Here is a 24,533-nt window from a genome sequence, read left to right on the forward strand (position 1 = left end):
TTTTGGTTTTGGATATAACTACATATTGAAATATTGACTTTTATATAATGTGATTATAATTCTGTTTCACTCAATTTACATAATCCTACAAAATATGTGGAGCTTGTTAGGAAACTGTTGCTGCTATCACACACCTACATTGCTCACTTTTTTACTGGTAAAATTTTTTAAAAATACTTTAAAATAAAGCTGACTTTAATTTGGTCTAAAGTTTTGTTGTGTGCAACAAGCAATAAGTGTAACCACTGGAATTTTCCTTCACACGGACTGACTCTTTCATCCAAAGCCTCCAGCCCATTTCCCTTTCATAAGCTGAACTCTTGACCCCAGTTTGTGGCAGACTGTGCAGGACAGTAGGAGTCAGTCGTGGGAGAGATGAGTCCTGTTTTATCTACTTCATGAAAAAGAGAAGGCATCAAGCCAGCTGGCCCCTCACAACCTCTTGAGTGCTGTCACCAGTGAGTCACACACACCTGCAAACTCACACCAAACAATGGTGCAGACCATCTGTCTGATATACAACAGGTAAGACTGATTGGCCACTGGTTGTTATGCAGTTTTTTTCTTGTGTGTGTATGTGTGTGTGTGTTTAGTTACAGTATCGTTATTTCTCCCATAAACACAGTAACAAATATTCGGTATTCGAGATTCATTAAAGGACACCCTCACTGATTTTGAATTTGCTTCTTTTCATTCTAGTTTGGGTTTCACATGTAAATACATGCCAATAAACTTCCCTTTGCATTCCATAAATTAATATATTTCTCTAGTTCTAGCTGAAAAACGCCTCCAGATAACATCACTTCAGATCAGATTATGTTATCTTGTTGCTCACACTATGAAGTTTATAATCATGGTGAACCCGCTTTTCCAGAACTCCTCCAGATGATATAATCTGAACTCTTAATGATGATAAGTGATGTCCTCACGAGGAGTTTTTCAATTGGAAGGGAAGTCAGAAGTTTAAAAGCATTAATGTACATTTAAACCGTAAATTAAAGACATAGAAAGCAAGTTCAAAATTGGTGAACTTGCCCGTTAAGTAAATACTCACTGATGAGGGAAAATGTGGACATTTGTCTGGAATTGCCCTGTGGCCCGAGGTCAGCCATTGGTTAACAAGCTAACTGTACATTTATGTAAAGAAAAGAAATACAAACGTCACCTATTCAACATCATGTAGATCACTTAAGACAAAGAATATACTGGTATTATTGTTTTTGTAGCCTGCTTTTTTGCATTACTGTTTACGTGAATGGTTGAAATGTTACCTCATTAAACGTCTGCAATCTTGTGATGACGATTGTGACGATTACCTCTCCCTTTTTCACCAGTAGACTCTTTTTGTGTTTTTACCTAGCTGTGGGCAGAGGGGGTACAATCTTGTTTACCTTTTACTCCAAATGTAAAAAATGGAGACTTTAAACCAAGTTTTGCAGGAATAAATGCACCTGCTGTTCTTGCAAGCCAACATCCATACAAGAAAGTTTACCTTTATAATTGATTTCTTGCTCTCTGTACTAATCAATAGAATCTGCTTCTTCAGTGTTTGAGTAACAGCTAATCTACATGGTTACCATCCTCCATTGCATATTTTTGAGAATCATAAACCATTAATCCTTTTCTATTATTTTTTGCTAACACTCTGCATGCATTATTCCTTTAACCCTCATGGTGGCACTCTCCTCTGACTGTACCGGCACAGTACACACATATACACACTGAGTTAGTGTGATCCCTTTTACTTTTGATGAGTCAAGCCAGCAGTCACTCTCCACAGGGGAAATGTCTGATAGGATCGAGTGTGCCGGCCAATGAGGTTCTGTATTCAGGAAGACGAGGACAGGGAGGAAAAGTTTACCCAAATTCTGTGATCTGACATAAGGCCACCAGCATAATCCATGGTCTATTTGATGTGATGTAACTGAGTGGTCCCCACTCCACAGCCTAATTTTGTCAATCCGTTTCTACAATGGGGAGAATAGGGAGTGGATTGAGTTTCTGTCAGCTGGAAGGTGATCCTTGAGTATTTCAGGAGCAGCCGAGCCAGGGTCTCTGTCTATGTCACCCTCAGGGCCAGTGGGAGTGATGATGTTTCTCTGAAGTCTCAAATCCCACATTAACCACTTCTGCTACTCTACTGAAGAGAAACAAATGTAATTTTTAAGCAACTAGGCTTAGATTACACTGTGTGTTTACTGTAATATTTCAGTACTCACTAAAACAACACTGTAGACACAGTAATGGAATTGTCTTTTAACTTCTAGACTAACAAGTTTAAATATGTGTGAATCTAATTTTTAAATGGGATTTGAGTTAATGGTTGTCCACTGTGGTGACAACTTGTCCTGGTAGGAAAATATTTCTACTGTATATGAAACAATCAGAACATAATTTTGAAGCAGCTTTTTCTTTAAAGATTCATAATCTGCAGATTGATGAAACCTTCTGACTCTGCTGATCCCCTGACCAGCTTGACTTGGTAGATTTGGCTTTCCTTGAAATATTTCTACAACAATCGCATGGCTCGCCAGTTAATTTTGTTCAGCCATGGTGCTTAAATATTGGACCCTATTGTCTTGATCGATCACAAAGTTTTACTCCATCACCAGCTTATTGAAATAATAGCTTTTGCTATTGCTAATATTTGCAGTGCTTTTTGAATAGATTCCCAGATATTGCGTAATATTAGCACTAATTTGTAGTATGTTACTGTGTACAAAATGCAAACTTTTGCATTACTTTTTTAACTATTATAACTTTTACACACTTATTCACCATTTTTAGTACTTCTGATGATGAAGGAACATTAGACGAACTAAATATACATTAATGCTGATGATTTTAAGGAGATAGGCACATGCAATTCATTTTAACTCTTTTTTATTTGTCCACTGTTTACTCTCCTGTTTACTCTCCTGTTAACTCTAGTTCAACATCCATTCCTAATTCATTATATTAGGGAAAATATGGCTGAAAAATTTGAAAAAGATTATAGAATAGAATTTGTTTTTCAGGCTAAGCATTAAACTTTAAAGTTCTAACTCAGTGTTACCGAACATCAGAGGTGTTATCTTGTTGACGTTGAGCCAGGTAATGTTAGGGCTAGGTAAATGCTACTTTAAAGGTGCTATGTAACAGATATTTATATAATTGGCATAATTTTAGCAGTTATAAAATGTAGTGTCAGTCAAGTAAAACCTGATTTTCATGCTATCTGGATTGAATCATGTTTTGCAGTGAGTGCAGTAGTGTTAGTAATTATACTTCCATAATGCTACCAAATCTGTTCCTTTTTCACCGCCCTTTTGCTGTTATAGAAGGATGCTGTGGAGTTGTGTTTTGGCACTGAAGCGTTAATCCAAATTGGAGCAGCATGGTAACTTGGAGAGTTCCATCGTGCTACACTGTCATTGTGTTCTTAAAATTCTATTTCTGAGTTAAGGTTTTTACAAAAACTATCACCTGTTGATATTATATAGCCCCGTCAGTGTTCAGAGTTTCCAGGTGCAGCTTTAAAAGCATCTTTTCAGAAGATGTCAGAAAGCCAAGCCTACATTTTGAGTTAGGTGGAAATCCATACGTACTGTTCTAATGCGATAATTTTCCATTAGCTTGTTGAACCATAAATTATTCTTTGCATATGGGACGATCTTTAAAATACCAAAAATCTCATACAGGGACTTTTCAATGTAGAAACAAAGAGGTCTTTATTTGATAGACTTGAAAATGAAAGTCATTTTCAGATGCAGTTAAACTGAGTGGCTCCAGATCGAGTGAGTCACTTATTCGTCGTCATGAATAAATCACACCCACTACTACTCTCTTCTACTCTGCACCACTGCCTTTTCAAAAACACTCCATCACACACACACATGCGCGATACCTACTGTATATTTTGCATCCTTTGACTTATAGATATACTCTGGCCAATGCTGAGAATGTATTTTCCAGGGTTTATATACATATATGATTTTGTTTTACTTTTAATGTTACTGTTTCTTTTAAGAAGGAGCTTCATCATCTTGTGCCTTTATCCTGCATAAAACACATTATACAAAAAAAGTGTCCCCTCTAAAATATATAGATAGTTGAGTAAATGCATAATCCCTTGCTCTCTCTGCTGCTCAAGAAGACATTTGTCACTTTCCATTTTTATAACCCCCCTCCTGCTCCCAGCTTAGCAGTAAAATGGAGTTCATGTCACCCTGCGTTTCCCTGAGGCCAACTGATGGCTACATCCACAGACCTAGACGTACGTACCAAACAAGACAAAGTGACTGCTGCTTTTATGCTACTTTGTTTATGTTGTGCTCTATGATCTTAGACATTATTGCCTTCTGTCTATCTGAAATCCCTCTTTTCCTTTACAAATGTTCCTCTTTCCCACCAATCTTATTTACATGAATTTATCACTCCTACCTTACTTTTTTGGCTTAATTCTTTCTTCATTCTTTCCCATTCCTGCCATAGATCTCAATCTTTCAAGCATATGCCTCACTCTAACTGTGGGCAAAAAACCTGTGAAATTCCCCACAGGGTGAGGCAACTTCACTTTGCTTCTACAGCGTAGGAAATGGACTTGTATCTGAGACATTGATTTTCTCTCAGTATTATGGGATAGAGATGGCAGTGAGGTGAAAGCTAAGAGCCTTGCGGTCGATACACATTCTCATCAAAACATCGGATGTTCCTCCATAGTCTGATTGGTTTCATTGCCCTGGCACGGGCGATAATTGCCATCAGGTGACTTTATTAATTGAGCGGTATCAAGCAACAAACGAATGATGACAGGGATTATTTTATTTCTATTAGGATTTACAGTATAATTTCAAATATGCTGTACGGGAAATCGCAGTTGAATTATTATCTCTAGCAGCCATAATAGCACTTTAATGGCCAGGGCAGTTAAGAAAGAATTACAATAAGATTAATATAAGTGACAGTAATTTTAGTAACGGTGGTAATAGCACACACATAGCTTTATAATAGATTCACTTAAAAAGATTGCTGCTTTGTTGTACAAAAACACATTTTGCTAGTTTAAGTAGTTTAGGTACATTGTGTCTCCATATTGTGACAGATTTGCTGAAATAAAGGCGATTAGTGGAATATTACTTTTTGTTGAAGAAATAATCAAAACATTCACAGTGATTATCCCACACAAAAAATGTTTAATATGAATGAGGAATTTTTATCCTAACTTATAAAGTTGCTTACAATCGCTTGTTTTACTTACTCTCATGCCATCATCAGTCTTGATAACATTGCTACCATCGGAGCAATGTTTCTTTGATATTTCATAATAAATCTTATTGATGGATAATTTCAAACACAGTAAACACAGCTGAAACAAGTTACATTAACACGTGTTCTGGTCAAGCAATTATTTGAATGTGACAGCTAATAATGTTATTATTATATAACACTAATACTGTATCTGTCAGTTATTCTTAAAGATACTTTTACAACCAATAGTTGACCATTCTCAGTTTCTACAATTAGTTTTTCTCATACTGAGGTGTACTATGATTATACTATGATTAACAGAATGGGTCAGGTTTTCAGCCAAGAGCACAAGTCTGCCTGTGTTTTCTGTAAAGTATACGCCTGTCTGGTTTGTGTGTGTCTGTTTGTGTCTGTATTTCGGTTCCTCGCACCTTCCCAGCAGAGAATCCCAACAGAGGAATGTAGCAAGGTACTGCAAAGAGAAAAGTCTTTCTCAGTCTTGGTCTCTATCTTTCTCTCTCTCACTCTCCCTGTCTTTCTCACACACACATTCATACACCTTTACTAACTTTTTGCCCACCTTGCAGCAGTTTTCCTCCTCCCACCACAATAGCTGGCACCAGCTCAGCTCCATCTCACAAAACCTTGAGTAAGCCGCAGAAAGAAGGTGCAAACTCATACTTAATGGATAGATAAGGCTTTTGGACAAGCTTCATGGACACATATATCTACCCATTTTTCTGCATTAGCAATCCAGCTTGAGATTTAGTGACTGCAGGCTAAGCAGAACAGAAAATACCGACAATATCAGAGTCATAGATAATGACTGCAGAGCATTAGGATGAGGGAAGAAATTTGCTCTGTGTTTTTCCTGGTGACTGGGGTGACCCTACTCTCTGGTTTTGGCTGCCTAGGTGAAGCGACACCTCCAAATGTGAGTGTCAGCACAGAGGAGCTGAAAAGGCCCAGGCCTCCTCATCTTATCTTTATCATGGTAGATGATCAGGGTTATGGAGACATTGGCTACCATGGTTCTGATATCCACACTCCTGTGCTGGACCAGCTGGCAGCAGAAGGGGTAAAACTGGAGAATTATTATGTCCAGCCTATTTGCTCACCCTCTCGCAGTCAACTCATGACAGGACGGTAAGTAATTTCCTTTCATAATTAATCAAATGGAGAATTATTAAGTTACTGCATCCATTCTCATATAATGTAACTATGGAAAAGCATCAAAAGGCTTGTTGTCTTTTGGTGACTTCTCTAAAGGTAAATTTAGTACTGGGAAACCTCTAATACTGTAGCTTTAAGGTCAGAAAATATTTACTGCTACTTTACATAACACCAGCAAAATTAGCTTCTATATTGTTGGTATGGTTAGATATTTAGAATAAATCCAGTTTTAATCCTAATTTACTGTGACAATGGCTATGAAAAAGGTTGTTCAAGGTGTATTGTTGGAAAAGGATGCCACGGACAACTGTCTCAAGTCTGTGAAGATCCTAAGTCATCATTAATCATATTTCTAGAACTGCTATTTGGAATCGGCGGAATTTGCTTGAAGTTCTTGAGGAGATGTGTCACCTCTCATTCTTCAGTTCTATCTAGTGTGAGTCCTGGGAATTAAATCAACAGACATAAATTCCTGGGACCCCTGACCAGTCAGCTGAAATTAATTTATTCTTTAAAGGGCAAATCCACAATAAAACACAATAACATAGCTAGGCAATATAATGTGTATTTCTGTCCATTTGTGTTGTGTAGGTTAATAACTGGCCAAAGATGTCGTATCATAACGCTGTCATATTTTCTGACATAGGTTTAGTGCAGTTTAAAGTGTTTTATTGCAAAGTCATTAAGTCATCAAAAAGGTGAAAGCAGAGATCCTTATCTCAAAATAATTTTTTGGTGTATCAGTGTCAGAGTATTAATGGGTGTAATCTACGTAAACATTTGTGTGTTATTATATCAAGGCACTGCTTCCTTCTCTTATACTGTCGTTGTCTTGCCAGGTACCAAATTCACACAGGACTCCAGCATTCAATCATTCGGCCGCGTCAACCACTCTGCCTTCCCCCAGACATTCCTACCTTACCAGAGCGCCTAGTTGAGGCTGGATATGCCACACACATGGTGGGTAAATGGCACCTGGGTTTCTGCAGGCCAAACTGCCTGCCCACAGCACGTGGCTTTCAGAGTTTCTTGGGCACTCTAACTGGCAGTGGAGACCATTTCTCCTATCAGAGCTGTGATGGGGCTGAAGCCTGTGGATTTGATCTGCATGAAGGAGACAGGCCTGCCTGGGAGATGGCCGGGAACTACTCCACTCTGCTGTACATAGAGAGGTGAGCATCTAAGTATAAATTTAAAAAAGTTACCGATATAGAGACAAAATTTAAAAATAATTTAAAAAACCTCCCAACGTCCCCTTTGTGTAATCAGAGTGAAGCGAATCCTGAGGAGCCATGACCCCCATAAACCACTCTTCCTCTATCTGTCACTTCAGGCTGCCCATACACCCTTGCAGGTACCAGATCATTTTCTGCACCACTATGATTCCCAGGACAATCGTCTCAGACGCCATTACGCAGCCATGCTAAGCTGCCTAGATGATGGAATTGGACAAGTAGTTGAGCAACTGAAGACTAGTGAGCTGTATGAAAACTCAGTATTGATCTACTCATCTGATAACGGTGGGCAGCCGCTCTCAGGAGGGAGCAACTGGCCACTGAGAGGTGGCAAAGGGACCTACTGGGAAGGGGGCATTAGGGGTGTGGGCTTTGTGCATTGTCCCTTCCTAAAAAGGAAAGGTGTAGTCAACAGAGCACTGATCCATGTTTCTGACTGGTATCCCACATTGCTCAGGCTGGGCAGGGCCCTGCAGTCCCACCAGGGCTTAGATGGTCACGATGTGTGGTCGACTATTAGTAAGGGTCGACCCTGTCCTCGCACTGAAATTCTTTTTAACATTGACCCAGTCTCCAGGAATCCTGGGGAACCATATGATAAGGCATTGGTACTCAATGGCTTTGGGATCTGGGACACAGCCATACGGGCTGCAATACGGGCTGGGGACTGGAAGCTACTGACAGGAAATGTGGGTGACGGGGACTGGATACCACCACAAGCTCTTCCTGGTGGTCGAGAACAATGGCAGAAACTAGAGAAGAGACGAAATGAGATGGGAAAATCAGTTTGGCTTTTTAATGTCACAGCTGACCCTTATGAAAGGTCAGACCTGGCAGAAACCCGTCCAGAAGTAGTGAAACATCTACTGACCAGGTTGGCAGAGTACAACCAGACAGCTGTGATGGCTAAGAATCCACCAGATGATCCTATGGCTGACCCTGAGCTCCATGGAGGGGTGTGGAGTCCCTGGTTAGGCCTGGAGGAGGATAGTGTGAAGGATGAGGGCAGGAAAGAAAGGATGACAAAGATTAAGCCCTGCAAAGTATGCAAATTAAAAGCCCTCTTCAAGAAAGTGGGGTCACGCCTACAGAGAAACACTCTGTTCATCTAAGTGTAACAATAATTGTACAATGTAACAATGATTAGAAAAAAGGGTTCAGTGTGCTTCATACAAACTAGGTTGTTTAAAAGAAGAGAGCTTTAGAAGTTAAAATGCTATATAATTGCTTACCTACAGACATCTGTTCATGTGTGCAGTTGGGACATTTGTGGGATTTCTTGAATGCTGTAAAAATGAGTGGTCACATCTAATTCCAGAATTAACCATTTGTGTTGGTGTTTCATACAGTGTTTCGTGATCTGACAAGGACTTTATTTGAAGCACTCTGACACCTTAACCTGGAGTAAAGTGAAAATTTAAACAAAAAGATAGAGACAAGCTAAAATGCAGACCAGCATACAACCAGGTAGGTCAGAGCAACAAGACAGACTTACATTTAAACACTGAAGGTTGTTAGATAAACCGCAGATGGACAGACAAAGCAGACAGGGTTGTACGGCCGGCTGAGCAAGCTGACTCATTTACTGTCTTGAGGCCAAACTGCAGCAGGGAAACTTTGGGTCACATTGGACTGCATAGAGAGCAATGTGTATGTCATCTTGCATATATGCCTGTATTCATGAAGGGTTTGACTAATACACATAGAGTACATGTATGTGGAAGGAAAAAAGACATATTGAGGGTGACTCAATGTTCTAATCATCTGAGAGGACCCTTTACGGATGACACAAAGACACCCACAGCAATTTTTGTCAAATGTCACCTTGTTCTTTTGTTCTTTGGGGTATACAGATGCACATCCGCTCTTACTGCAGCACACTCCTTTGCTTTTGCAAGACCTATGACCTTCACACAATGTCCAGTCCCTGCAGCAATGACAAACTATCAAAAGCTCAACAGCTATTACTGTCAGTTATTCTGGAATTATAAGTGTTGTTTAACATATGTATTGAGTAATAAAATGCTGGGGAAAAGATTTAAAATATCTAAATAAAACCACAAATGCACAAATCTTGTGACTACATAGAATCTCTGGAGAAATTCATGGACAAAACTTGTTGGGGAGATTTCATGGCAAGAATTACATGTAATTTGGTACCGAATGTCATTTTAGAGAATGGGAAAATCTGAAAGGACAAAAAAAAAGTTACAAAGGGATAATAAAGAATACTTATATTTTACTTTGATTTTAATGTTTTTCCCTATAATTAGCAACACATTGCATTGCATTACTTAATTACATTAATCAAATGCAAGTTATTGAAATCTCACCCCAGTCTGATGCTGCCATCACCATGCTTTACTGTAGGGAGGGTATTGTGGCCTGATTTCCTCCAGACATGACACTTGGCTTTCAGGCCAAAGAGCTCAATCTTTGTTTTCAATCAGACCAGAGAATTTCGTTTCTCATGGTCTGAGAGTCTTTCAGGCACACAGTGATGTGCCTTTTGCCGGCCACTCTTACATACAGATCGGTGGAGTGCTGCAGAGATGGTTTTTATTCTGGAAATTTCTTCTATTTCCATAGAGAAATGCTGGAGCTCTTTCAGAGTGAACATCCGGTTCTTGGTTATCTCCTGGACTCCTTTCAAGGTTGTGAAAACATCTCAAAGATGATCAGTAGAAACAAGATGCAAAAGAGCTCAATTTTGAATATGTATTGCAGGATATATGAAGCCCATCAGTTTTGGGACAAAACCATCAATAATGGATTCTGCTAAATCCTGGATTATTTTCAGTGATCACATTTTTAAAGTGATCTCTTATGCCATATATGTCACTTGGCAGAACCTAAAATAAACTTGTCGTTAAATTTATCCCAAGATTGTTGTTATAGCTAATAAAGTTTACTCAAATTTGAATGGGAATTTACCCCTTATACACACAAGAAAGTCTGTTTACAGGACGTTGGCCTTACTACTGCATATGTGGAAAAGATTATATAAGGCAACTGTGGCTCCAGAGGGAGCTGGGCAAAAATTAATCAAAAATGACTCAAGTAACATCACTTGAAGCAGCTCCAGTTGCCTCAAGATTATAAATTGAAAATGAAAACAATCTGATACTGCAGAGGTAGACAAATGTAGACATATCTCTGCTTGCAGACAGTGGCGTAAAGGCTACAATAGTCCCAACTAACGTAACAAATCTAAATCTCTTGACTAACATGTCTGTTGACTGTGGTTTTGGAAAAAAAGGTGAAACTGCTTGGTCTCATACAGCATGTACCATTCAGCTTCAGTGTTGTTAGGTGTGAATGTCTCAGTAATCCCACACACAGTAGCAACAGGGCTTTAGGTTTATGCACAGTGACCTGCTAATGAATATTCAAATGTCCTCCTCCACCTTTTTCCCTCTCTGGTCAACACTTGCTACTCCTCCCTCTCTGTCCCGCTCTCTCACCGTTTGTCCCTCAGCTCTATGCTCTTTTCCTCTGCAAAACCCCCTGTTGTCTTTGTTTCTAATTTAACTCCTCATCCTACTCGCTTCTTTGTGCTTGTTTGGAGGATCACGTTAAGCATTAGCCATGTTTTGTACACAGCTCTGCAGTGCACAGTAATTAAAAGAGTTGAGGAGAGAAGAGAGAGTTCTCCAGGGGCTACGGGGGACTATCACATCTGAAGTGTAGATTACATTATAATGTCTTGTTTGGTGAGAAAGCATCACTGGATATATAACACATACCAACATACATAACATAAGTAATCTAATGCTAAACCAGTTGAGTTTCTCCTTATTCTAGATACAATTTATTAGCTGGAAAATCATATAGGTTAGGACTGGAGATATTCTAAGTTATGTTAATAAATTCCACTAAAGGACTGAACTTAACAAAGGTAAAGGGCTTTATTTGTCATTATACATACACGGTCTATAACGAAATCTGTCAGATGGAGGGTTAGTCCTGAGCTACTGCGCACGCCGCTACAATGGGTCTACCTTACCTGGTCTCTAACACATGTTTTTAGCGGTAGGGGAAACCCGAGCAAACCTACGCAAACACGGGGAGATGATGCAAACTCCATACAAAAAGGCCCTGGGATTAAACCCAGGATCTTCTTGCTGAAAGGCAAGAGTGCTAACCACTCTGCCACTGTGCTGCCCAAAGCGTTACTTTGTCTCTCAATTTAAACTTCCCCCCAAGTTAAACTTCATCATAGTTTTCCTTTTTACCTTCTCTTATTTTATATTGTATCCTAGATCAATGAAAACTTCTAAAATATTATAGTTATAATCGGTATTTCAAGTTTGATTCTACCATTGCTGCTGGTAAAGTACAAATATTAACAATAAATGGCATCTGGGTTCAGCTCCTGCCCCCTGCAATTGTTCTGTGGTTTAAAAAAATGATAACTAGTTACTTTTGTGTTTCCAGTTTCCTTATTACTGAACTAACCTGTTTTCACAGTATCTTTCATTATTATTGTTTATTTTACGTATTCACTGTTTGCATACATTTATGTGGATAACACTTGTACACATGAGGTACAAGCCAAAGTCAAAAAAGGAATAATTGTTTAAAAACAAGAATGTGTTGATATACAGTACTTCTTGACTTAAGTATAGTACATAATACAAGATCACCTATACCGTGTTAATACTTGTAGAACCACCTTTTGCTTGATTAACAGCCTTTAGACTGTTTGGATACTTCTCTTTTTTAGAGAAATCTTCAGTAAAAGTGGACTTCTCTCTTTAGGTCATTGTAAAGATTTTCCATAGTATTCAAGTCTGGTTCATTGATCTTTTACCTCCTTCAACCACTGTATGGTGGATTAGGCTCTGTGATTTGGGTCATTGTCAAGTTAAACAGTGAACCTTCTTACTATCTTTGGCTTTCTGTCAGAGGCCAGCAGGTTTTCCTTCTACCCTGACATATCCCTGAGTTCCTGCAGAAGAAAAGCTAATAACAGCATAACAGGATGCTTCCACCTCCATGCTCTACTTAAGTTATGGTGGTGATTGTATTGTTGTTATATCATCAGACCATAGAAACTTCTTCCACTTGACTTCAGATTTTACCCAGTGTTAGTACAAACTCTAGCTGGGATGTAATTTTTATTTTATTTTATTTTATTTTATTCTCTTTGCCACTCTCTCATAAAACTTCAGCTCCTGAAGCACATGCAGCATGTAGCCTATGTCCAGTCTCTCCCACCCCTGTGCTGAAGCCTGTAAAGCCTTCAAAGGAGTTGATTGGAGTGTTCTTTTGTCTATATAGTGTAGTTTTTAACTAAGATTCTGATTCACCAGTAACTAAACTTTGGTCTAGTATAACATCAATACAATTGAGTATTGTAGAGTATGGAGGTGGAAGCATTCTGTTATGAGGTAACTAAACCTTCCAGGTACAGGTGTATTTATACTAAAATCCTTAACTGACCAGTGATCTGCATTTAACTTATTGTGGGACTATGGAAAACTGTTGGCTGCATCAGCGATGATTTAGATGAGTTATGTTATGGGAGTGAATCTTAATGCAATCACTTAATTTCACTTTTATACAGATTACTTTGCAGAGATCTGTTTTTACTTTAACATGAGTCCCCCTTTTTTAAAGTTATGTCAAAAAAAAAAAGTTAAATCGACCATGATGCACTGTTGTAATACAACAAAAGGTCAAAACTTTTATTTATTGTATTATTTCTGAGATCGTAGTCCATGCAATATTTTTGCTCAGTGTAAGATGGCTTATAGGATCTACATTTCTTAGCTAAAGTCTGTTTTTGACAGCCTTTTACAGTTTTTCTGACAGAATTTATTTGCAAATTTTGAAAGAAAGTATAAAGTTTTAATGTAAATGTAATGACAAAATACCTGTCAAACTAATCACATGCTCTTCAGCTTCAGTTCTTTTCCATAGTTGCTATTTCTCCGCTGCAGTTCATCAGGATAACACCTTGTAGGAAAAATCACAGTGGGTTTTTTTAATTAAAGTTTAAGAAAAGCCTCAAAGAGCCGCTGCCATGGCTGTACACTCCTGGAGGAATTCCATCATAATAGGCACTGGACAGCTGTAGGCTTTCTATTCTAAATGAATATTCATTTCCATAGAGTCCATGAAGCTGAAAGAGCTTTGGTTTCCTCCGGTATCTTTGTCCATGCAGAGAACCCCCACCCCCCACCACCACCATGAGACTGCTTTGGGTTAACTTTAGAACTGTTGCTCAGAGACTTTCAGAGTCAAATACATGTGGGAAACTGGTGAAGACAATCATTAGATGCCCACACATCTGATTCTGAGTGTACTGTGATGGCCCGCAGAAATAAGGCACCGTCAGATGATATAAATCACGGAGGAGGTGTCTCACACGCACACAAACACACAATGCTATCCAGTGTGTGGGAGGTAGCTGTCATATTCACTGTTGAATAATTAGTTGAAGGTAGGGCTAACTTCAAAAGATTCTCTGGTAAAGTCGTGAAGCTAAACACAACAGCCTTTTGATGCTGTTTTAAATAGAACTTTTTAATGCAGCCCATTTTTGATTCAGTAAGGCGGAGTGGTATCAACAACTCAATTGGGACACGTTTTCTAGTTTCCTGCAACATAAACCCCAGACCAGTGAGCACTGGAATAGCCCTGATGTACAATTAAATACTTACTTGCGGCAATGTGACAATTTAGTAATTGTCAAAGATAATGTATCCACTCTAATGTATTATAGATGACAGACTGTTCCCAAGGAAACTGTTTAGGGTAAAACTTAAAAAAAAAATGACTGAATGGCATCCTACAAGCGGTTTCAGTGCAGTGCAGCAGCAGCAGATAGAAGCGGTTTACCCCTGGGTTTTGTGTGAAAAACGCACACCTACAAACCTTAAAAAGTGTTATGAGATGTTATGGTCAGTAAGGGAGGAGAGGCTCTTCAAACATACATAGAGCAGCCAGGGGCCAAGTCGAAAACATTCTTGTCAAATGAGTCACTCCACTTTGGCCTCCAAGGCTCCACAACACCAGTGTGTCATCACTACGAGGAGGTTTGGCTTTCAAAAGCCACACTTCATGCACATCGAACAAATTTAAAAACAGGATCGTGTGTCACGATATGTACAGTTCTGCAACAGTGTGATGTGAGGCTATAATATTAGAATCCTGACAAACAGTACTTAATCTATAGCTCATAAGCCATCTTTTCCCACAGTCATTTGTTGCGTGTTTTTGCATGTTCTCAGGCGTTTTATTGCCTCCCACTCCCATTCTTGTCAACCTGCCTGTACCTGTTGCTTGTAACCTGTTTGTATCTTTAACCCCACCTACCTGCGTGTAAGCCTTTGTAATCAACTTATTTTGTAATCAAGCCACCTCATTGCATCTGCTCGCCTGCATTCCTGTGTATGGGTTCTCCCTGCAGCAAAAAAGCTCTGTCACTGAGTTAAATTATAGTCCCCAGGGTTAGGCAAGAAATACTTTTGTAAAACTCTTTATTATAATTTATTACTGTGTATCTGAAGATATAACGTGTAACATTTACAGTATTATAATGATGACTTTGAGGTACATTTGTGATACCAGGTCATAGAAATTAAACTTTACTGAACTCTGATACGTTCAAGAAAAGTCTGTACTGTTTACTTCAAAAGGACAGTAAAAGAAAAGTACCTAATTACTTACCACAAGTGATAAAATGTCATTGTTTATGTGGCTATAGACTTTATCCTCTGTCACTGTTTCAGGATTTATTTTTTTAATGTAAATAATTCAGTCATGTGGCGTACCAGGAACTGTCCAAACAGGAAGACTGTTTCTTACAGTGGTAAGAAAGAATGCAGTGGTTTCTTACTAATGAGAGACACCTTACCAAAATTAGCCAAACATTTACTTTGACAGAAGGAAAATATGTAAAATGACTATCTTAGTTAAAAATTTCTCACTTTACTTTTTCTTTTCTGACTCTGCAAAGTTTTCAAATGCTCAAGTATTTGGCTGAAGTCCCACCAACATGCTTATTTCTAAAGCGTTCATATGGACATCAACAAGTGTTTATGTCTCATAATTAGATAATTATCTAGTAATTAGATAATGAGATAATTAAGGACCCTTTAGGTGTCTGTCTGACAGAGTGAGTGGTGGACATTTGTGTACCATGTCCAAGCTTCGGTCTTCTAGTCTTAATCAACATGTGACAATGACCCTTTACATTTTCAGAGTCTGTACTATAAGTCTGTTTTTTGTTTTTCCAAGGATCTCTCTCATAGGGATTGCTATGTTTCAGTCTGGCTTGCTTTTACTGCCAATGTGTAAATAGTTCTTGCAACCTGAATCCCCTTTCTGATTGCATGTTTTCAGCAGCTTTCCATGGCATTTTTGTTGTTTCATACTTTACAATTGTTAAATGACCACTGCTTCTTAGTTATGGACAACATGAACACTTCTAGTTAAATTCATCCAATATATGTAACCTCTTATCCTGTTCATGGTCGCACGGGGCTGGAATGTCTCCCAGCTGTCTTTGGATGTGAGGCAGGGTACACACTGGATAGGGCCAACACAGAAAGACACACACAGACAGACAACCATAAACACTCACATTTACACCTACAGGCAATTTAGAGTCACCAGTGATCCTATCATGCATGTCTTTGGTCTGTGGGAGGACTGTAGGAGTTCCTGTGACACACCAAAGCAAGCATGGGGAGAAGATGTAAACTCCACATAGAAAGGCTGCAGCCGGCCAAACCAGGAACCTTCCACTTGCGAAGTGCCAGCGCTGCTCTGAGTTCCAATTGTCAACAATTCTGTTGTTGCTTGGAGTGTTCTTTTGTCTTCATGGTGTAGCTGTTAGCCAATAAACTGGTTTACCAGTAACTGGACCTTCCAGATAATCAAATCATTCTTGATTTGCTATTGCAGGTAAAAACTGCATATTGTTATAAAATGTATTTTAAAGCCTTTTGTTACACAAGATGAAGGTCGAAGTGCTGTTTTAAACCCTTCTACAAAGTGAGAGTAATTAAAGTCTGGTGAAGCAATAATTAATCCACTTTTTTTTTAATTTGTCTTAAGTAATCGAGGTTAAAAATAATGAGCCAAAAGACTATTGTAAATCAGTCTAAAAATTGTTATAATACCATATAAATAGTGGTTCATTTTAATTCTTCACAAGCTCCTGCACTGTTACCACCCATCCTCAGCCTGCCACTACACCGCCTGTCCATGACTCTTCTGAAAGGCACATCACAGAGAAACACAGCAATTCAGCAATTAATACAACGATACCTCTGCACCCGCACTAATTAGGCTTTCATATCAGAGTGGTTCCCTGTAGTTAAGGCAGAGAGTGGTCGCACCTCTGCTGTGCTTCACTGCAAACACTCATTAATCGCCAGGAAATGCTTTCTGAACACTGTTCTCTATATTCATTTAGTTCAGGGCAAAGCGGACAGAAAAACAAGAGATGAACTTGTTTGCATCTACACATGGAAAATAAATAGTTTTTGGCACACAGCTAGAACCATCATTCTAGGATTAAAACATTTATTTCTAGGCATTATTTGTTTTATGAAGATAATGTTTATTGAACTTTTTGTACTGCTGTCCACGTCATCTGTAAGCGATGCTGGTGAAAGGAGACAGGGCTTAGATAGAAAGAGCAGCAAGGTCAGGTACTTTAATGGGCAGGAGCACAATGGCCGCATAGAGACATGAATGATTTGGCAAACAATGGAGGGCGTGTAGCTTTCTATTTATAGTAGAGGGATAATGACTGAACTGTTAAGAGCTGTGCAAAAAATTGGCAAGTCATCAGGTAATTGGCAAGTGAGGTGTAACTATGTAAATGGTTTGGTATTTTCCAAATGATTGGGGGCTGCTGTTGTTCATTTAGGTAAAGCAGTCCATGGGACACAGGGTCAGTGATTCAATCCCAGCTCTTGGCTACGTGTCGGTTACGTGAGCACCTTGCATGGCAGCCATTGGTGTGTAATTAATTTACCAAATGAATCTAATTAAAAGACATTACAAAGACATACTATATAGCACGGTATGGGGGACAGGTCTTACTAAACACTTACTAAAAACTACTAACCTCTTACTGCTGAACAGAAGATATGAGTTATTAACAATGTTGCTACACTTTGAATTGCCTTCCGGTATTGCAGTGTGCTCAAAGCATGGATCTTTTCCACCGGCAGCATCATGGTTTGCAAGTTCGGAGACAGTCCAGTGGGTCTGTGGTCTGTTTTGCACATATGGCAGCTTGAGTCTTTTTCTGAGGATTGTTGGGGCTGTGCAACCAGAAAGGAATGCCTGCAGACACTACTCAGGGCTGAATACTGGAGATTTTCTCAGAGCTTGTTAATATTTTCTTAAAAAGACACCAGCAGTGAACATCACTCAAGGTCAGGACAGTAAAAGGCACTGTGTTCTTTGTAGTGAAGATGCAAATACAATATTATCAGAATGAAACAGGTACTACTGTATATCAACAAAGAAACTGAAAAAACTAAATTGTGTTTTTGTTGGTTGGTTACCTAAAAAGGAGTAATTAGCCAGTACACTAACATAGTCTACATGTGATGCTTGGGATTTTTTAAATATAAAATAATAAGGGGGGAAGCTTTGAAACTCTCACAAATTTTAAAATTGTTAAAAAGGTAAAAAGACTGAATCTCCCACAAAGTTCTTTCAATATTGAAAAAAACTCTAATCCAATTGAATCCGAGGCTTTCGTGTATTATCCGTTATTGTATTTCAAACTGAATGTACTGAAGCAAAGAGCCTGAAGACAAATATTCATAACTGACCTTCATGACATACCCATGAAAGCCTAACAATTCTTTACAGTGCAACCGACCATTAAGTAACACATGTATATAATTGCCTGTCTCCTACACAATGATGGTCCTACTTAAAATCTCTGAAACTACATATGAGCTGGATCGATGCCCTGGAAGCACTTAACAGATCACTACAGATGTGTCGTTTTTTTTTTTCCAGCGAGCAACATAAACACATACACAAACACACATACACATGCGGTAGGACGACTTTCAATAAATACCTTGAAAGTTCTGATACCACAATTTAGAGTAACACAAAGAGTAATGATTGAATGTTATGAATGTGGAGAGGTGAAAACTAATGAAAACACTGTGAATGTTGAGATGACAACAAGGATAATAATGATGATGATGATGATGATGATGATGGTAATTGTGGTATGAACAGCAAGTATGTCAAGTATGTTTTACATCAACCAGGGAAGTTTCTGTCTCTTTGTTGTTTGTCTGTTAGCAGGTTAAGTCAAAAGGCTTCCATCACCATTTACATGACAGGATACATTTTTCAAACCTTTTAACATGTCTAGGAAGATGTTTGCGTTCCACTGCCTCTAACAGCTAATGGTGAATGCTAATGTGCCTTTATCTCTCTCATCTCGTCCCTTGCTTTCGCAGAATTGAATCCAATCTTTCAATGTAACACTTTGTATCGACTTTAATTTTGAGCTTCTTTCTCAAATCAAACCGCTTTTGTTTTACTTTCTAAAACGCCGGTCTTCATAAAGGAGATATGCATCTAAATAATTTTCAGCTATGCATGGAAACAAATACATATAATTTCTTCTATTTTTAAAAAGATTTTTGTAGCTGTAAATTATTTAGTAAATGCTTTATAGTAGGGAGAAAATTATAGCAGGTGTATAATAAAAATCTAATTAGTGTAGCAGGGGATCTTGAGGGATTTTGTGCAAACAAACACATGATGGCACGCTGCTTTGTGTCAATATTAAAATATTGCGGCATCACATCTCGGTCCACGAGCTGAAGATGCTGCTCTGACCAGCAGTTCTGATGTCAGCTTTACCTTTGTGTGTGTGAACTGAAGATGGAAGGAAGAGACACGGTGAAACTCAAGCGGGATCCGTAGCTCCTGGGACACTAGAAAAGATCTCGCGCGGCTTGCATCCCACCTCCAGCACTACTGCCAGAGAAGAAAAGGTCGACTGAGGTCTTACTCTGCCCATATTCTGATGAAAACAAATTAAATAAAATAAAAATAAAAATAAATTACAAAACACAATGTTTAAAGGCAGAATTTCTTTACCCTTGGAAACGCACACACACACACACACACACACACACACACACACACACACACACACACACACACACACACACACACACAAGTAATGTAATTAGTAACAGTGTGGCCTGTGTTCAGGTTTGCAAAAATGTCTACAACACAAACAATGCAGAGTATATATCTGATACACGAATAGCAGCACACACACTTTCAACTAAAGTTTTTAATGTTAAACTTTTACTGTAGTGCATCTACCTCCACTCGTCTGTGTTTTGTTCTTCCCACCCAAACATAGTGGCACATCTTCTCAACAAAGGATCTCTGTTACTACAGCTAGCCCCCCCTCCTCCCCCCTCTCTCCTCCCCTCACCCTCCCCCTTTCTGAGCTCGAGCCTCTCTCTTCCCTCTCGCTGCCTTCACGAGTTCTCCTCCCGAAACCCACGCGAAGGCGGCCGCTGAAGCGCGAGGCGATTCCCCCCTTTTCCCGTTCACTTCAGTCAACATGGCTACGGTTGTAACCTCGACCAGATTCACAGACGAATACCAGCTGTACGAGGAGCTCGGAAAGTAAGCGACCGACACCACCGCTGCTGTTGCATTTATTGTGTGTTTGTGTATGTGTGTGTGTGTGTGTGTGTGTGTGTATGTGCGCGCACGTTTTTCTCTTCTGCTGTTGCTGCCATTGCATTTTGCGCGTTTACTTCAGTGTTGACAAGGGTGGAGAGGGCTGTCAAAACAAACAAACAAACAAACAACAAAAACAAAAAACAGGGAAGGGTCGGAGAAGACCCTGAAGACAGGTTCATGTTGTCTCCACACTGGCTCGCGTTTAATCCTGAATGGGGATTTAAAGGTGTATCGCAACACTGTAGCTCCCTTCGTAGCACGAAAGATGGGAAGCATCCGCTTTTGGGAGCAACTTGTTTGTCAATTTTTCCGCAGGTAGCAGGCGTCGAAAAACTCGTTTGCGTTACCCGTTTGCCTTGTGGCATCTCGGGGCTGCCGTTCAGTCATGCAGCGGTGTGTTTTTGTGCATTACTAAGCCCACTGCAGTGCCACTGTATCTGTCAAGCCAGTGAGCACATTGATACACAGAGAAACACACACAGTTGCACAATTTGGCTGCGCGTGCTCCGCTGTATCCAGCATGAAGGGACGCACAGCTTAAGGTGCGTATTTAGGCTACAAGGCCAGTTTGTAACATCTATCCAGAGCGGCTCCACCTACCAACACAGAGAACTTTAAAGGAGGCGTCTGTGTAAAATCGCAGCCAGCCTGACAAGACACAGTTAATGTTAATTCCACCTCTCTGTGGCTTCTCCTGCGCCCCTGCTCACGTTTCTTCCTGTCAGCTAATGACTGAGTCCTTCACAATGAAACTAGCTCTGTCCCGTAGCCAGGACCCGTTCTCACATCTCATACACAGAATATCAGGCTGTTTTAATTATGCATGTGACTTGCTTTTGCCTCTCCTTAGGTTTAAGTGGTTCATGCATGCTCCATCATTTTTGTCTGTGACACACACACACACACAAATGTAATGGAGACTTTTGTCAGCCTGTGTTTAAAGTCGTTTAACTGATCCATCATCTGATTTATTGATTTCTTATGCTCCAGGGGTGCCTTCTCGGTCGTGCGCCGATGCATCAAGAAGTCCACAGGCCAGGAGTATGCTGCTAAAATTATTAACACAAAAAAGCTCTCAGCCAGAGGTAAGTGCAGCAGATGTGTGGCTCAGCATTACAGTGAAGGAGCAACACGAATTTATGCAAACTGAAAGCTGTCAACAGTAGGCTGCTGTCCACGCTGTTGTAACTGCTCAGCTGCAAGCCTGGTAGTTTACTTCCCTAAGAGCAGTGAGCCAGGCGCTCTGTGCCATCGTTGTCAGCGCAGATTCCTAAAAAACTGGAGGCCACTTGGCAGAGCTGTGCTGCCGCGGTTTTAAGTTTTTTACTGAGGTTCAGTGGGCTTTGGCAGTTGTCTGCAACCATTTTTGGTTTGTTATGGTTACGGTTAGTCTCTCGCAAAGTATTGGATGTGCACCAGCTCGACCTTTTAGCTGAAAATACCCTAAAGTCTTACATCAGTTCCTAAGATGAGATAAAGGATAAATTGAGTTAAGGCAATGACCTGGGTCTTATTTCAGTAGATTTGGCCACGGTTCGTACTAGCTATGATTACACTGTATTCCCACAGTTAGTTTAAATGTGTGAACACAGCAACATCGCTTAAAAGAGGTCAAACACAGCAAGACACAGGAGCAGTCAGGTGATTAGACAGGTTTTGAAAAACCCCTCAGATGCCTGACATGTTTTGCTGTATACGATTCAGCCTTTAAAACTAAGCCTCAATGTTTCCAAGTGAAACATCTTTGATAGCTGGAAGTATTAACAGTGAACCAGATGCCAGTAACCAAATGTCTCCTCGCTCATTTTGTGCAAACCAACACAAATATTAAGTTTTTATTCATATGAAAATGTGTCAAACGTGTAATATTAACATAGAGAAAATAACACTATTATTGCTTTAATTATTAGAATATATTGCAGTCAGATAGATAGGAGAGAATCTGATGATTCTACAAATACACAAAATGAAATCACATTTAAATCAGTCCAAATTAACATTTATCCAAGGCAGCAGTTGTCTTTCTGAAAGACACTTTGCTTTTTTTCTGTGATTCAAATGTATTGACAGTATAAGTGACATCATCTGGGGGTGGATTTTCCTGTGTGACAGAGGTTCATTAGGAACTAGATCAATCCCATTTAAAAAATAATCAAGTGCGAATTCGTTCAAACTAACATGTTATGAGATCAAATTAACGCAGATGCCACCCACATAGCCTTTCCTAAAATGCAACAACATTAATAGAGGGCGATGATGGAAGCAGTGCATGCTTACAGCCATACTCCTGTTTATTGTTCTTGTCCTGTCTGCTTTTTCTGCACATGTTCATTTTAATTTGCTGTAGTATGTGGTAATGAGAAGCTCACATTACAAGACGGTTTTGCTTTTCTCAGTTCGAGCGTAAGAACCAGGCTGACTCCTGAACCTGTTCGGTTCTGTTGCAAACATTTCAAGTTCTCTTACTTTTGTTTTTATCACACAAAAAAAAGAACTGGGTTTTCTAATCCGAATAAACCGTTTGATAAGGAAGCCGCTCATGAGTCCTGCACCATCAGCACTCTATCTGTTCACATGCACCACTTCAGCATGTCAAAATACCACCACCTGTGGTTCAGCGTTTGTGGCAGATTTGTTGTCGTTGTCATTAGTCTAGCTGTTACACGGCGTGTCTTAACACTTCTTCTGCCATGTAGCTGAATCCAAGCATTTATGTCTGTTGATTGTTTTAGTCATCACATGTGTTTGTGTTTGCACATTTATCCCATTTCTGTGCACAAGCGTGTGCTGCATGTTTTTTCCCAAGGAAGCATTAGTCCAGGCCACCAAAGGTTGAGTGATGATGTGAGCTGCAGATCAGGACCAGTTCTGGACTGATTGGGCTGCTTTCTTCCCAGAGAACGCAGGTCTCTTATTCATTGCTCTGTCTCTCCCCTGGTCTCTGTGCCTCTTTCTGTCTTTCTCTGTCCCTCCCAAACATGCCACCCATGTAAATTTCCTTCCTTTATATGCTGCTTGCTCCCATTACTCATCCTCTCCCTCTGTTTTTTTGTGTAAACAATAGATTGATTAAAGAAAGGATCTTGAAAACCATTCTGACGAGGCGACTTGATCTAGTGTGTGTGTGTGTGTGTGTGTGTGAGTGTGAGTGTGAGCGAGCGGCGGGCTGTCTTGGCTGTGGTCCGGAGCTAGTAACCCGGCAACAGCAGGGGTGAAACTCTTCATCCCATAGGCTGGTTGGCAGAGAGATCACTTTGCGTGTGTGTGTTTTTGAACGGCCACAATTCGCACATAGAAAACTGCTCTTTTCTCACAGTTGCACACACTAAAGTGTACGTATACAAGGCCTAACTCTATAGTTTCACATTGTGAAATAAACACACATTAGTCTCCTCTAGTGCGCATTGCCCCTAATCAGAGCTGAAATGCTCTGGCAGTGCCAATGTGTTTTTTTTTTTTTTACAAACACAAGAAGCATGTTCTCCCTGCCACAGCCCTCCCTTTCTAAAAACACACACTATGCTTACAGAACTGAAAGCAAGGGGAGAAATCTGACACAGAGACAGGCACTGTTGTGTTAAAGTTTTCTGGTTTATTACAATGATAATATAGTTTAGGTCATAGTTTCTTTAGGTCATGATACCAAACTACTCATAATTATCACTTGTGACTTGAGACTTGTAACTGTGGTAACATTGCTAAAAACTATTGAGAAAATGGAAGAAAGATCTTGTCAGATGAAGAAAGCAGCCCCTCAATACTACATATAACTTTGCATTCATACAGTTTTCTTAGTGTAGTTCAATGAGTCACAGAGCAAAGCATACAGCATGATAAAATCATTAAACTGTCAACCTCAGTTTGACTTGAGTCCAGTGTCTGACCAGCAGTTCAGTGGTGAGTGACTGAGCCATTTTTTGGCCTTGAGACGATTTCCTCTCATGTTGACTTTGACACATTTTACTACAAACACCCACAACAAACACTCCACTTGTGACTCGTGCGTGAGCATGTGAAAGATTTGTGAGGGTTGCAAATGTATTTGTGATTTGCAAAGGATGCTGCCTGCCACCATTTCTGATCTGTGTGTGAGCAGTGCTCACAAATATTTTTTGTGAAATGGGTCTTTATCAATCACTCTTAAGTGAATGCAAGTTGTGGTGAATGATTATGCTGAGATGA

At 39.7% G+C, this 24,533-nt stretch overlaps 2 protein-coding genes across 51 annotated transcripts in view; both read left to right on the forward strand.

Moving 5' to 3' along the window:
* Window positions 1-6,070: 6,070 nt before the first annotated feature.
* On the forward strand, window positions 6,071-10,247 carry si:dkey-174i8.1 (arylsulfatase I). Its single transcript, XM_067482309.1, has 3 exons — window positions 6,071-6,375; window positions 7,242-7,574; window positions 7,672-10,247. Exons 1-3 carry the CDS (start codon window positions 6,071-6,073, stop codon window positions 8,747-8,749), a joined length of 1,716 nt encoding a protein of 571 aa, XP_067338410.1. The 3' UTR covers window positions 8,750-10,247.
* Window positions 10,248-20,095: 9,848 nt separating this feature from the next.
* Window positions 20,096-24,533, forward strand: part of camk2g2 (calcium/calmodulin-dependent protein kinase (CaM kinase) II gamma 2) — a 73,323-nt gene continuing 68,885 nt past the window's right edge. For 27 of the 50 annotated variants that reach the window (XM_067514698.1, XM_067514913.1, XM_067514930.1 and 24 more), the window contains exons 1-2: window positions 20,097-20,291; window positions 21,342-21,436. In XM_067514698.1, coding sequence (XP_067370799.1) covers window positions 20,227-20,291; window positions 21,342-21,436 — 160 coding nt within the window. In that variant the 5' untranslated portion in view covers window positions 20,097-20,226. Of the gene's footprint in view, window positions 20,292-21,341; window positions 21,437-24,533 lie in introns of all 50 variants that reach the window. The other 23 variants (XM_067515041.1, XM_067514949.1, XM_067515022.1 and 20 more) reach the window with 2 other exon arrangements.

Source organism: Channa argus, chromosome 1 (assembly GCF_033026475.1).
Source record: "Channa argus isolate prfri chromosome 1, Channa argus male v1.0, whole genome shotgun sequence".
NCBI classification, from domain to species: domain Eukaryota; kingdom Metazoa; phylum Chordata; class Actinopteri; order Anabantiformes; family Channidae; genus Channa; species Channa argus.